Here is a 13789-nt window from a genome sequence, read left to right on the forward strand (position 1 = left end):
TAAAGAACAACTAGGCCATATTATTGAGCAATTAGGTTACTGTAAAATCTGTGCATGATGGGTACCGTGCAAACTGACAGACAAACACAGGCAGTGTCATGTCAAATGTTGCAAAGAACTTTTACAGTGTTATTTTGCCAAAGGAAACAAATTCCTTTTCAATATTGTGATGGGGATGAGAGTTAGATACATCATTATGACCCGGAGGAAAAAAGATAAAGTATGGTAGACATTACAAATCGCCAAAACCTAAAAAATTTAAAACTCAAGCGTTGGCAAGGAATCTCCTTTTGATAGTGTTTTGGAATGCCAAACATGTTTATGTGACTTGAGTATCTAGACCATAGGATGACTGTGAACTCTAATGGTACACTTGAGACATTATGATACCTCAGTCAACAAGTATGTCACGTTTGAAAGAACACCATGCCCATAATCTTGCAACATGACTATGCATAGCCTCACACATGGCCACAGAGGCTCTCTGCAAGCTGAAATTTGAGCTTATTTCGCATCCATCATACTGTCTGATTTGGCTCAACTTCCACTTCTTCCCTCATCTCAAGAGGTATCTCAAACGTAATCATTACACCATTGATGATGAGATGAAGGAAGCTGTGGCTACTTGGATCTGAAAAAAACCACCAGAATTTTTCAGTGACTGAATGCAAAACTTGTCACACATTAGGAAAAGTATAAATGGGAATTATATTGAAAAATAAATACTGCATTTTGTAGCTAAGGTATTGTACTTTTATTCGTTTTTTGTTTCATTCCCATGCTACACATATATATGAAAAATTTATCAGCCGAGCTTCGTAGAACCTTCAATAAATTCACCTGAACAATGAAGAGTCTGAAAGTCATGAAGGTAATGCAGATAGTGAGTGCTCAGGCATTATGCCATTATAGTAAAAATGTAGTGGACAATAAATATCTAGGATAATTAGTGTAACATATTTACTGTACATTTATTCCATAAATGAATAAAAGTGCATATAATGTTTGTCTGCTAATGGAATATAAATGCATGAAAAGTAAATAAAGTATCCAGCATCTTATATTAATACAGCCACCCTAAAGGTATTTTTTTTTAAATTAATTAATTAAATCTAAATTAAAAAAGAATGAGATAAATCTGCACTCTGTGAAACCTTATGTATTAGTCCAATTTTGTAAAATTATTTGGCAAAATTTCAGATGTTTTATCACATAACTGAGATTTTTTAAACGTTTGAAAATTACTGTTTACTATGTGTTAGAAAAAAACATTTTGTTGAAATTATGTCGATTACTTTAGACAGTGATGTGATGAACTCCTGAAAACCAGAAAGAAGTCATGCGAATTTTACTCTACAGTCTCAACTGAACATGTCATTGAGTATACTTGCATTACAAATTACATTAATAAAGATAGTTATAGCATGATATTTTTCTTGTGAGACTTGATCAAGAAATCAGTTTATACTTTTTTTTTTCTTTTTTTTTAATAATAAATGATATAAGCACATTGGATATCAGGAAAATTCAGAAGGAGAATTTTAGATTCACTGTAATAAATAATGTTCCTTTTTAAATTAGACAAATCTCTCATGACAAGACTAATTAAGAAAACAATTTCATTATTTTAATTACACTATTTATTTGTTCCTCTTATATATTAGGCAAAAGTTAAATATGTGATTAGTAGAACTATGAATCCTCTGGGTACGATATTCTAACCATTAAACAATTTTCTTATTTAGGCAGTAAATTATTTTCAAAGGATGGATAAAATGAGCAAAATGTTATGCAGAAAGTAAATTGCTAATACCGAACATAGACTTAATATTTAAATCATATATATATATATATATGATATATATTGTTCATTATGTACGGAACACATGTCCACATGAACGATTGAAAAACCAGAAAGCTGGTAGGGGAAAGCTTCAGGTAGACAAAATTTAAATACATAATGCAAATAATGAAATATCCTTTTTAATGCGTTTAAAGTAAAATTCATCAAAGTTGTGGTTAACTTTAAAGTTCTGAATTAATTTGTTTTCATAATTGTTAGTTATCATGAAAAATATTGTATTTGTAAGTTCACTCATTGAATTATTTGAAGATGAATATTTTTCTTTTAAGAATTATACTTTTATGTTATTTTGATTTTTGGATGTATCATGAAATCTTGTATTATAGAACGTATGAAGTTATTAATAATTTCCTTTATTAAATTCTGTTATATCTGTCATTAAATCTTTTTCTAATACAGAAAGTACTGCAGAGTTATTAATAATTACTTCCATAATTAAATTCCCATTTGTACTAGGCGTAAGTTATTTATCTCTCATTTTAATTTTTTAAAGAAAAAAATCTGATTTACTTAAGTTTTATAGAAAGTATATATATATATCTGTATAACATGGTTACAGGTTTTAAATTTGTATGATTATTATTAATATGTTTGAACATTATAATAAATCGGTAAAAACAATTGCTATCTATATCATATTCTTAAAAGTTCTCTTTGTTATTATGGTTGGCATATTTAAAAATATTGTAAATGAATATTAACATAAATTCTGTTAAAAATGGCAAACTTCTTAATATTACAAATGTTTAAATTAGGTAAAAAAGTAATTAATCTTAGGATGAATCAAATTTATGGGAAAATGCAGATTAGAATTTCTTTACATCAGAATTTCAATGTAGATTTAAAGTACTCTATTTTGCTCATTTTATCTTAAAAAGTTTTAAGTGACTTTTTTTTGTTGACAGTTTTCACACCTGTAACCATAAACATTAAGTTTTAACTAATTAAGTTTTCCTGTTTTGTTGATCTATATTTGTGATATCTCTTGTAAAATCAATTTAAATATAAATTATTTTTTTAGATGTTCCCTGGATTCTATGCGTTTAGTGGATCTACTTTTGGTGCTATTGTTCGAGGGAAGGAAAGCACTGGCAAGAGGTGGTAGTTGTACCGGAAATACCGCTAGTGGTGTAAGCGGTCAATTACTCCCTCGCCTTAGACGTATGGATTCAGCTGGAGAAAAATCACATAGACAGTTAATAGATTGTATTCGTAGTAAAGATACTGATGCTTTGATTGAAGCCATCGATACTGGAGGTACTTTCCTGTGCCATTAAAATAGTGATATTTTTGTATAAAAGGGATTAACACATTCATGGCTCATGATGCTCTGTGCTGAAACCTCACTTCTTGCAGTACTTATACCATCCCTGTTTATGTTACTGTACAGAAACAATAGCACAAACAAGAGATGGATGTTTTGTATTGTATCCATAGTAAAATGTTTTTTTTATACTTGTTAAAAAATTTGATTAAATTAACCACAAAGACTGCAAAATAAATTAATGTTTATTTACTTACAAGCTTTTGTAATTTCATTGTGACCCACAGTATCATTAATCTAAACATAAAAATATACATCAAATAAAATATTTTTTATTCTGTTCTAGTCATATCAGAAGTAAACTGCATTCATCACTGCTTAGTTCATGAATACGCTTATATACTTCTGACACTATTCTTCTATAAAAAATTTAATTGGTACATATTTCATGTTTATGTCATTGATGTTGGAATCATAATGAAAGCTTTGAATCTTCATAAAACATTTTTTAAATTTTATTTGTGGTTTATTTACTTTACATTTTGTGTGTTTGTGCAGTCATTAAAATTAGTAATCAGGGTTATTACAGTATTTACAAAAATGCCACTTAATTTTAGTGTTAATGAGTATTTTTCTTCAGAAAAAGTTATTTCATTACATAATAATATCTGAAGAACTTAGTTTTTTTTTAATTCAATTGTATTTTTAACCTTTACCTTTTCCAGTTATACATCACCTGTCTGATAGATCTATTAAACTGGTCACTGTTCAGAAGCCTGTAGCTGTGAATGTGTTAATATTAGATTCATTCATCTTTTAAACACAAGAAATATTTTATGTTAAAATATGGTTTAACACAAAAATTCCTAACACATCATGAAATTCATGCTTTGATTGGTTTTCTTTTGATAGTTCAAATTCTAGTTTTTTTGTTTTTATTACATGTATATAGTTTCTCTTCACTATTTACCGTAAGAAATCATAACTTAAAACATACCATAAAACATGTTGTAATCATTTCTTTAGTCACATGAAGAATGAATAAATTATAAAAAATTTTATTAGAACCAGGTGAAAAAAACTCAATTTTAAAAAGGTTTTTAACTTATACTCTCATTTGCATTTATTTATTAGCTAAGCAGTAAAATTGTGAATGCAGGTAGATAGTCTGCGACACACATATAGGTTTTAACATTGTTCTTCGCTAGCAACGATGTAACAGAGTTGAAACATTAAAAATGATTACTTTAACAAAATTCTGTTGCATAATTATTATGTAATTATCTAAAAGATTTAATTATTTATTGTTAAAATGACAACCATGTATAATTTTACATTACTTCTGGTGCAGTACAAATAGTATGCTTTTATATCATGTTATCATTGGAGGGATTTTCTCCCAGGATGTTAGCATTGTGCTAGGTGATTCCCAAGTCTGAGGAAGATTGTAAACTACGAGGGTGGTTTAGAAAGTAACTTATGTTTGTGCCTAGCGTGGAGATGGAGGGGATAGAGTCACCATCTTTGCATCAAAATGTTTCTACACTCAGTACACATCAAGCTGTTGTAGCATATTGGAGTGTGGTTTTTCTACTTGGTTGGTTGTGAATTATTGAAATGTGTACTTCAATAAAAAATCTCACAAATTGTGAGGTGCATTAAGTGATTAGGTTTTTATTGGCAAAAAACCTCAAACCAATTGAAATTCATCAGCAACTATGTGAGGTATACGGAGATGGAATAATGCGTGAAGGTGGAGTGAGGCAGTGGTGCATTCGATTTAAAAATGGCCACACCAATGTTCATGATGAGGACCACAGTGGTCAGCCTAGCCTTGTGACTGATGAACAATGAAAATCAACGATAACATTCGTGAAAATCACTGCATTTTGATTACAGAACTCTCACTTCATTTCCCCCAAATTTCAAAATGTTTACTGCATGAAATTGTATCTGGGAAGCTTGGTTATCACAATTTTTGTGCAAGATGGGTGCCAGAAATCTAGGGCGGCAGATTTCTATAGAGAAGGAATTGAAAAGCTTGTGCATCGTTATGATAAGTGCCTCAATTTAAAAGACTACTTTGTAGAAAAATAGCTTAGGATTCCCTTTCAAATGTATATAATAAAAATTTCTTTTTTTTTTATTTGGTTGGTTTTTTATTTTAAAACATAAGTTACTTTCTGGACAGCCCTCATATTTTTAACTATCCCATTCAGTTGTAGTTCCTCTGTGGGTTGAGCATTTTCTTCTTTCTTTTTATTACTTTTTCCTTCTTTCTCTGTAGTTTTTAAGAAAATTGTATCGACGATCACAACCGTGACTCATAAATGTCATGTGGCACCTTCTAGTAGTTCCCACCACTGAAACTCAGTGAAGTGACAACTGTGTCTATGAGACTACATGATGGAACTGTTTTGTATCGGGCAAGTTAGTTGAGCTATAAGTAAAATTGATAGCAAATGTGTTTACTGACAGAAAAGGCTTTTATTCCAATAAAGATTTAATGTACAATGAGAATTAAAGGTTAAATGTAATTAAGGTTGAAGCGAAGACATCAAGTAACAAATTAAAGTTGGCAAAACATTTATTTTACAGGCAGCATATGTTAAGATTTATAAACACAAAAAGTATTTTTTAAAAATGAAAGCAGGAAATTCTACCTATGTTTAAGGTATTTTGCAATGCAATAAATAATGGTTTACATTTTTCTTAGGGAGATATGATAGTCAAAATCAACCTCTAAAATTAAACATATTTATTGAAAATAACATTTGTAATATTACTGAATCAATATTTTATTATTAAAGATAAAAATATATATATATATTGTTTTAATGTTAAAAGATTTCACTTTATAATATCCCTTATTTTCAGGGTCTGTGATCAGAGGTTGTGTCACCCATACATGAGCAAAAACTGTATTAGAGTTTAAAGCAATTATTGTTTAATAGAAATACACAAAATCAAATCCATCAAAATATTAAAGGAAATTTTATTAGTAACTCCATACAATAGCAAAAAGAAAGAATCCTGTAAAGGGGTTCATAAAAGATGTTACCAAAATGAAAGATGGGTGTAAAAAATGTATGTTTAAATTAAATGACCCATAATTTATAGATATTAATTTCAGTATAACTGAAAGTAATCAAAGTGGAAGTCTAATGAGTTCATATAAAAAAAAAAAAAAACAACTTATATTTTAATATGACTTGATGAAAAATTGATTAAAATCAAAAATGGAAGTACACCAATAAACTGAATTTTTCTATAAAATTAATTTCTTAAGAGCTTTAATTCTTTAAAGGTTTAGTAAGTAATATTAACCAACCAAGTAATATGGGAATTCTGCATACGTTTACAAATATTAATAAAAATTATGTGTCTTGCCTTTTAGGCTGTATAATAATATTTATAATGGTTCATAAACAGTAATTATGTTTAAAATATGAGTTACTACATTTATACCAGTAACTTAGTTTGTTTACTGCCCTCAATCCTGATTAGGCTTGCATTTTTCTACTGTTTTAAATTTTAATTCTCATTTAATGTCTAATTTAATTAGGTTCCAGTTGTTAAAACCTAAACAAAAATATTTTTTTATTTTGTATAAATAATTTTAAACTTGGTTACAAACGTTAAAAATTATAATATAAGCAGTATTATAAAAAATTTCTTGTGATTTGGTAAAAGTTAATTAAATCCGATAAGATGTAATATGATCTATAGGACAAATACATTCATTATATTCTTGTGTAATACATTACAACCTCTATTCAAATATTTACAAAGAAAGAAAACTGGGTTTTCAAAACTTTAAGCTTATGAATTCTTGGTTATGTTTATTTACCAGAATGGTATAATATATGGAGATGAATAACCATACCAAAAAGTGGTAATATTCATTCTAGTTAATTAGCTGAAGAACATAGTAATAATTAAAAACGAAGTAGGTATAAGAAGAAGATTACAGATTTATAAATCAGTTGACTCCCCTATTTTGTTGATGGATGTGGGTTGTGGTTGATGAGAATAAGAGTTAATTTTAGTTACTAAATTACATTTTTCAAAGGAGTTCTGGATTGAACTAGAAGAGATAAAATGAGAAATGCAACTATATGGAAAAATCTGTTTGTCAAGCAGGTATCTGGTTTGGTTGAATGAACCCAAAGAATAAGACAAGACAGACACAAGAAATGAGACCACAGATAAATAAAAGGGAAAGAGAATAATAGTAATAGATTAGTAGGTTGACAAGAGGAAGGGTAATAAATAGCTGTAATTTTGGGAGGCTGGCTGACGAGTGAAATGAATTTAGAAAATTACTACTCAGTTTAACCCTGGAAGGTAGAGTGGGATGAAATTTAAGAATAATTGAGTTTAGGAATGAAAAATGCTTTAACCATAATAAAGTGATTCCTCATCTAAGGGATGAGTAATGACAACTGTATAACTTTTTTTTTTTTTTGCAGTTATAGACTGCTATTTAACTGTTTTTTTTTTTTTTTTATTAATTCTTTGTTCTTGTTTATATATTTTGAACAATTAGTTTTGTTTTCACAATTATTTTTTGCGATGTCAAAAAAGTTTTTTTTTTGTTAAACTAAATTTTCTCCTAGGTTTTGGTCTATTCATTTTAAAGGAAAATTTGAATTTCTTAACCTTTTTCCCCTCTGTTACATGAGTTTTCTCTGAATTAAGTCCTCTGAAAACACCTTTTTTTCCAAAATTATATTTTTTGGCACCTAACAGTTTTACACAACCTAAAAGAACTTATTTTCGTGCTCCCAGTTTTTGAGCTTAACAAAACATTTCAAAACTTCTGAAAATGCAGTTATGGGACTGATTATTTTTGTTAAGCTAAAGTAGTATATTAAATATCATTTTACTCTGTAATTAGTGGCCATTAATTTTACTGTTATATTATTTTACCAGCAGCAGAAATAGAGGCAAAACTTTGCAAATAAACATGTTTTTGGATTTATGTTTATGTATGAATTTTTGTTCCAAATTATTCACCAGACTGCATTCCATGAATTTGAATTAGACTGCATGAATCATCTGTATCTATCATGTACTTTGTATTTACCATGAATGTTTAAAAATTTGTTAAGGATGGAAGTACATGTTATCTTAACATCTAAACTAGTTTTTTCTAAAAATATATTTCTGTAACGTAAACAACTTGGATTGCAGGGGGAGAATGGATTTTTTATCCCAAAGCAATATTTATTTACTCTGTTTATTCTCTCAAGAACTAAGATTTACAGATGTGTAATGGTTACAATTACTGGTTAGATGAGATTAATTTTGAACCATTAGAAATCCCTATTAAGATTCAAACTCAACCCTTCCAGGTGGAAATAGATTCATTAGAAACAAGGTCAGATGTTAACTAATTTGTAATCAAATTAGATCTATGTGAAGACAATACTTTTTAGTTCATTATGAAGTTTGGGAATGGTTTTATAGAAATATTGTGCATGTCTTTTGTCAGTTTTTTCTCCGTTGCACAAATTATATGTTGTAGTTGTATATGGTTTTTTTTTTTTTCAATATATTGATGAACTTTTTAAAATCACACAATGAGATCCTTTTCTACTAAATTCAGAAATCAGTTTTTTCCTTATTTTAGTACGTATTTTTGCATTAACAAAGTGAGGGTAGAGGGAGAAGGTATAATATCAGCTCATAATATTACTGTATGTTCTGCAATTTAGTTTTATATCATTTCATTTCCCATTCCCTTTGTTTATGGTGTGCTTATTTGGTGTCAATTGTCTCTTATTTTCTGTTGCCGGTCTGTCGCAGGAATTGAGGTCAACTTTATGGACGATGTTGGTCAAACACTTCTTAACTGGGCGTCTGCATTCGGTACACAAGAGATGGTTGAATTCCTCTGTGATCGCGGTGCTGACGTCAATAAAGGCAAGTCTTCTTATTTTTCTCCTTATTTTGTTCATCTTCATACTGTTTTATTCATTTTTTTTAAATTTTCTTTTCTTTAAAGTTATTTCTTTACCTCTCCCTCATTTATCTATAATTTCTCTCTCTTCTTTTACTATTTTGCTCTTGTTCTGCACAAATTTTAATATTGGTTTTCTTAAATTGTTCAGTAATCCGATCACAAAAACATGTAATATTTCATATACATTATGATTTACCAAGATAGAAAAAAATTGTTATATTTGTTTTCTTGTAACTGGTTATTTGCAAACATTATGTTCAAATATTAGCAATTACCTGTGTAATCCTTATATGTTTTTTGGATATGGTATAATTTTTGTTAATGATCTAAATTTGTTTCTAAAGTGATCTTGCTCTTTATAAATTATATTAAAATAAATGTAGTAATTTATTATTGTTTATGTTAATAAAACTTATTATTGGTTCTGTTTGGATTATAATTTTGAGAAATAATGTAAGAGGAGCTGCTGATGTCATTATTAAGTATTCATTATAAGATGTGTTATGTAATATAAAATTACCAATTAATAGCAAATTTTCTTTAATTAATTATTAAATCACTTAAATTAGTTACTTAAAGTCATATAAAATTTCTTGAGGTAGTGGAAGAAATAGTTTAACTTCTTTGTGGTTGTAGCATTGATGTCAACTAAGACAAGTCTTTTGTATTTTTCTTCTTCATGATCTTATTCTTTTCCTTTCTTCAATTTTCTTACTGTTGCTTTTCCCTCACTTATTGATAATTGCTATTCTTTTTTATTTTATTCTTGTACCATTGAACTTTATTATTTATTGATAATTATTTTTTAATTTAATGAATTTTTTGTAGTTAATTAGAATTTTTTGATTAAATTAATGATATTTTAAAATAAAAGCTAAGTAATAATAAATTTAGACTTAACTTCTGAACCATTCTACACTAGCTGCACTTATTATTTTTGTCATTTCAAAAAGGAGCCTTTTGGAGTATTGTCGAAAGGTCAGGTTACTTGTAAACGATAGAGAACAGAATTATGTCTGGAGATTTGTCAGTGATTATTAATACAATTGAAACATAGATTTTTAAAGTAAACAATATAAGTATGCATCTTTTAATGCATACAGTGATTGACCGTGATTATATTTAAAAATTTAAAAAGTAACTGTAAACTCTACCATTGAAAACTTTTTTATTTTATTTCTTAACTAATGGCCTCTTTTTTTTAAATTTATTAATTTTCCTATGTCTAACAGTTAAAACATTCAAAGTTTAAATTTATTATTTCAAACTGTCATACATAACATTGACAATATGTGTAATATAGTTGACAATTCAATATGACATTGATTGATTTAAACATGAACAAGAAAGTGTCAGCAAAAAGATTTTCATTAAAAAAAGATGGAGCTGTAAATTTCATAAAATTGTGTAAGAGAAGAGAAGTTTGTAAAAAATGTAGTTCTGTTCCAATGAGGACTGTTTTGAATAATTCATAAAGCAAATGAGATAAATGGAAAAACATGAATTGAGGCAGAGCCCCAGTCAAAAATTACATAAAAATTGTTTAGTCAATATTTATTGCGAATTATATGAATTTTAAATTTTGTTCTTACCAATATTTTGACTAAATACAAAATAAATGTGAAATGAAAATGGCAAAAAATAAATTTTGAACTATAAGAGGGGATGCTGACCGTACCTAAGTTTCAAATGAAGTTCTTTATATCCTATTATTCTTTTCAGTGTGAAGAATTTCAATGATGAGTTTTATTCAAATCAGATCAGAAAAGCTTTAAAACTCAGATTCTAATTTGTTATCAGACTTCTATTTTATAAATAATTCATCCACTAAATAGCACCTTAGACATAGTACAATAGTTTAAAAATTATGTAAACACATGAAGTTACACAGTCACTGCTGCCACTGAGGCATATATGGCAAGATTTAATACAATGTCAACTGTTAATGCATAGCCACATAATATAAATTTGTATTAATATATAATTGTATTTAGGAGAGTTGAATATTATGTGTTAGTAGTGCCATAATCTAGTATTACAAGTAGAGTAGCATGTATGTGTAACGTGGACTTCAATGGTTATTTAGAATTTGCAGTAGATATGAGGTCTATAAATAAAGTAATGAGACTGGATCAGGAAAACTTTTTATTTAGAATCTAATTATACATAGACTCTTATCACCTTCAAAATAGTTCCCTTGAGAAGCTACGCAATGATTCAAACAGCTTTCCCACTCTTCATAGCAGTGTTGGAACCCAGAAATTGAGAGTGAATTGAGACAGGTGCATTGTCATATGCAGCATCCAGTTGTCTTTGATGGCTGGTCTCATGTGGGCAACTCTTTTCCACAGTCTCTCAAGAATTTCTTGGTAAACCTATTGATTTACAGTCTGCCCTGTAGGCAAAAGCTCCTCCTTATGGACAATGTCATTACTATTGAAGAAACAAATTAGCATGGTTTTGATTATTAATTTGCCCATTTTTGCTTTTTCTGGGATGTGGTAAGTTTGAAATGTGCCACTCCTTGCTCTGGCATTTTGTTTCTGGGGTACTCAAATGTCCGTCCAAGATTCATCACCTATAATAACATTTTTTAGAAAACCAGGATCAGCTTCAATTTGCCTTAGAAGATCACAGCACACTACCACCCTTATGTTTTTCTGTTCATCAGTGAGGTTTTTTTGGGACCAGTTTTGCACAAACTTTTATCATGTCCAATTCGTTTGTCAAAATTTGATGGACTGTGGTTGGTTCGAATTCAATTGTTCTACAATCATTCTGACAGTTAATCACCACTTGTACCATATCAAGTCTCTGATTGATTCGCTCAACATTGTCACCACTTTTTGATGTTGACGGTCTTCCAGTGTGTGGATCGTCCACAACTGATACCTGGCCATCTGAAAATGCTTTAAACCACCTAACAACTTGGGTTCGTGACAGAGTGTCATCTCCATACACCCTTTTCAATTTTTAAAAGTTTCAGTAGCATTCTCACCGAGTAACAGAACTTGATTGCACAACCTTGCTCATAATTAGTATCACTCATTTTTGTAACACAACAAAAACTTGTTTCACAAAAAGTTTGTTTACATCTCATGTGGCAAAAATAGACTAAAAAATATTAATATCTAATATAAATCAGCTGTTCATATAACCATATGTTTACTAGTAACTTTACAGTGTTGCCAATTTGGCCGCCAAAAAAACTAGTCTGATTACTTTATTTACAGACTTTGTATGTTAATTTACCAATATATATGTATTCACATTATTTCCATTAAAAATTTTGTTGATTTATTCACTTTCTGCTTGGAAGAGTTTTTCTTATGCTTGTACAAAAAACCTAACACATTTTTATTGTATTTTAGAAAAAGTGTCAGTTTCTATCCGCAAGTTTGATAATCATTAATGGATTGATTTAATTCAAATTTTGAATGTATTGTGGAGAGGGACATTTATGTATATATCAATTCAATTCATTGCTGTTATTTCCATGAACTTCTATTTTATTATTGGATTTGTTACAAAATATTTCTTATTTTTCCAATGAGTATTCTATTTTTAAATATTTAATACAGACCATAATTTAAATATTAAAATGTTCAACAAAAGACCTGAGAAGAATATAAAGTACTTATTCTTCTCATAATTTAAGCATATTAGCCATTAATAAACATTCCAAGATTCAGTGCCACCTGTGTAGATAATATTTTTTAATACAGCACATGATATTACAAATAAATATATATAGTCAAGTTTTTCAGTCAAATATTACCAATTGTTATCCAAGTTTATTTATGATAAAAAAAAGTTAATCTCACTACCTTAAAAGACACACATAAATAGACTAAATTTCAGTAAAGGACTGACAGGATATCATACTGTTAATTTGGCTTCATCAGCCTCTTTTCCCAGTTTATATTATTAATGGTATCAAAAATAAAAACCTTCCCCACATTTTCAAATCCAAGGAAATTAAATATCCCTCTAGGTCAGGGGGTTAGCAACCTACAGCACGCGTGCCGTGCTTGGCACGCCAAGCAATTTCTAATGGCACACAGAAACTGTAAGTTTTGTACATCAATAGTTTGATTATGATTGACACAAAAGTCAGAAATATAAAAGAGCCGCATCAATCGAGCAAATAAGTTGATGTTTGAAAAATGTATTTGGGAGTATGGCGACTCAAAACTTTAACCAAATCCTGTAACACTCCACAATTAAAGATTGCTTATCACTGTGGGCAAAAATAGGTTTCACAAAAAGTTTACATTTTTATAGGTATTTTTTTTTATAAATGATATTAATTGGTGAGTTTTAAAATACAAGGGCTATTCAGAAAGTAAGGAACGTTTCCACCTGACGCCGCCAGGCGCACGCCAATCGCATATATATTGGTGTGCTTGTGCTCGGCACCTAAGTCAGCGTCCAGCCGTGACAACGGAAACATCGCACTGCCTGTTTTTTTTTTTTATATACAAATTTGAAATGTGTGCTGCAATCGAAAATCCCGCCAGTTGTGAGGTGCGGTCTGTGATTCGTTTTTTGTTGGCAAAAAACTTAAAACCAATAGAAATTCATCGGGAACTGTGTGAAGTGTACGGGAACAACGTAATGAGTGAAAGTTCTGTCAGGAAGTGGTGCATTCAGTTTAAAAATGGCCGAACAAACGTTCACGATAAAGTGAAGA

General features: G+C 29.3%; 1 protein-coding gene across 14 annotated transcripts in view; it reads left to right on the plus strand.

The window, feature by feature from the left end:
• Positions 1-13789, plus strand: part of Ufd4 (ubiquitin fusion-degradation 4-like) — a 280366-nt gene that overhangs the window by 97517 nt on the left and 169060 nt on the right. For 13 of the 14 annotated variants that reach the window (XM_075368433.1, XM_075368435.1, XM_075368434.1 and 10 more), the window contains exons 9-10: positions 2886-3121; positions 8940-9056. In XM_075368433.1, coding sequence (XP_075224548.1) covers positions 2886-3121; positions 8940-9056 — 353 coding nt within the window. The remainder of the gene's footprint in view (positions 1-2885; positions 3122-8939; positions 9057-13789) is intronic. The other variant, XM_075368438.1, reaches the window with a different exon arrangement.

The sequence above is a fragment of the Lycorma delicatula genome, chromosome 6 (assembly GCF_047948215.1).
Source record: "Lycorma delicatula isolate Av1 chromosome 6, ASM4794821v1, whole genome shotgun sequence".
Classification (NCBI taxonomy): Eukaryota; Metazoa; Arthropoda; class Insecta; order Hemiptera; family Fulgoridae; genus Lycorma; species Lycorma delicatula.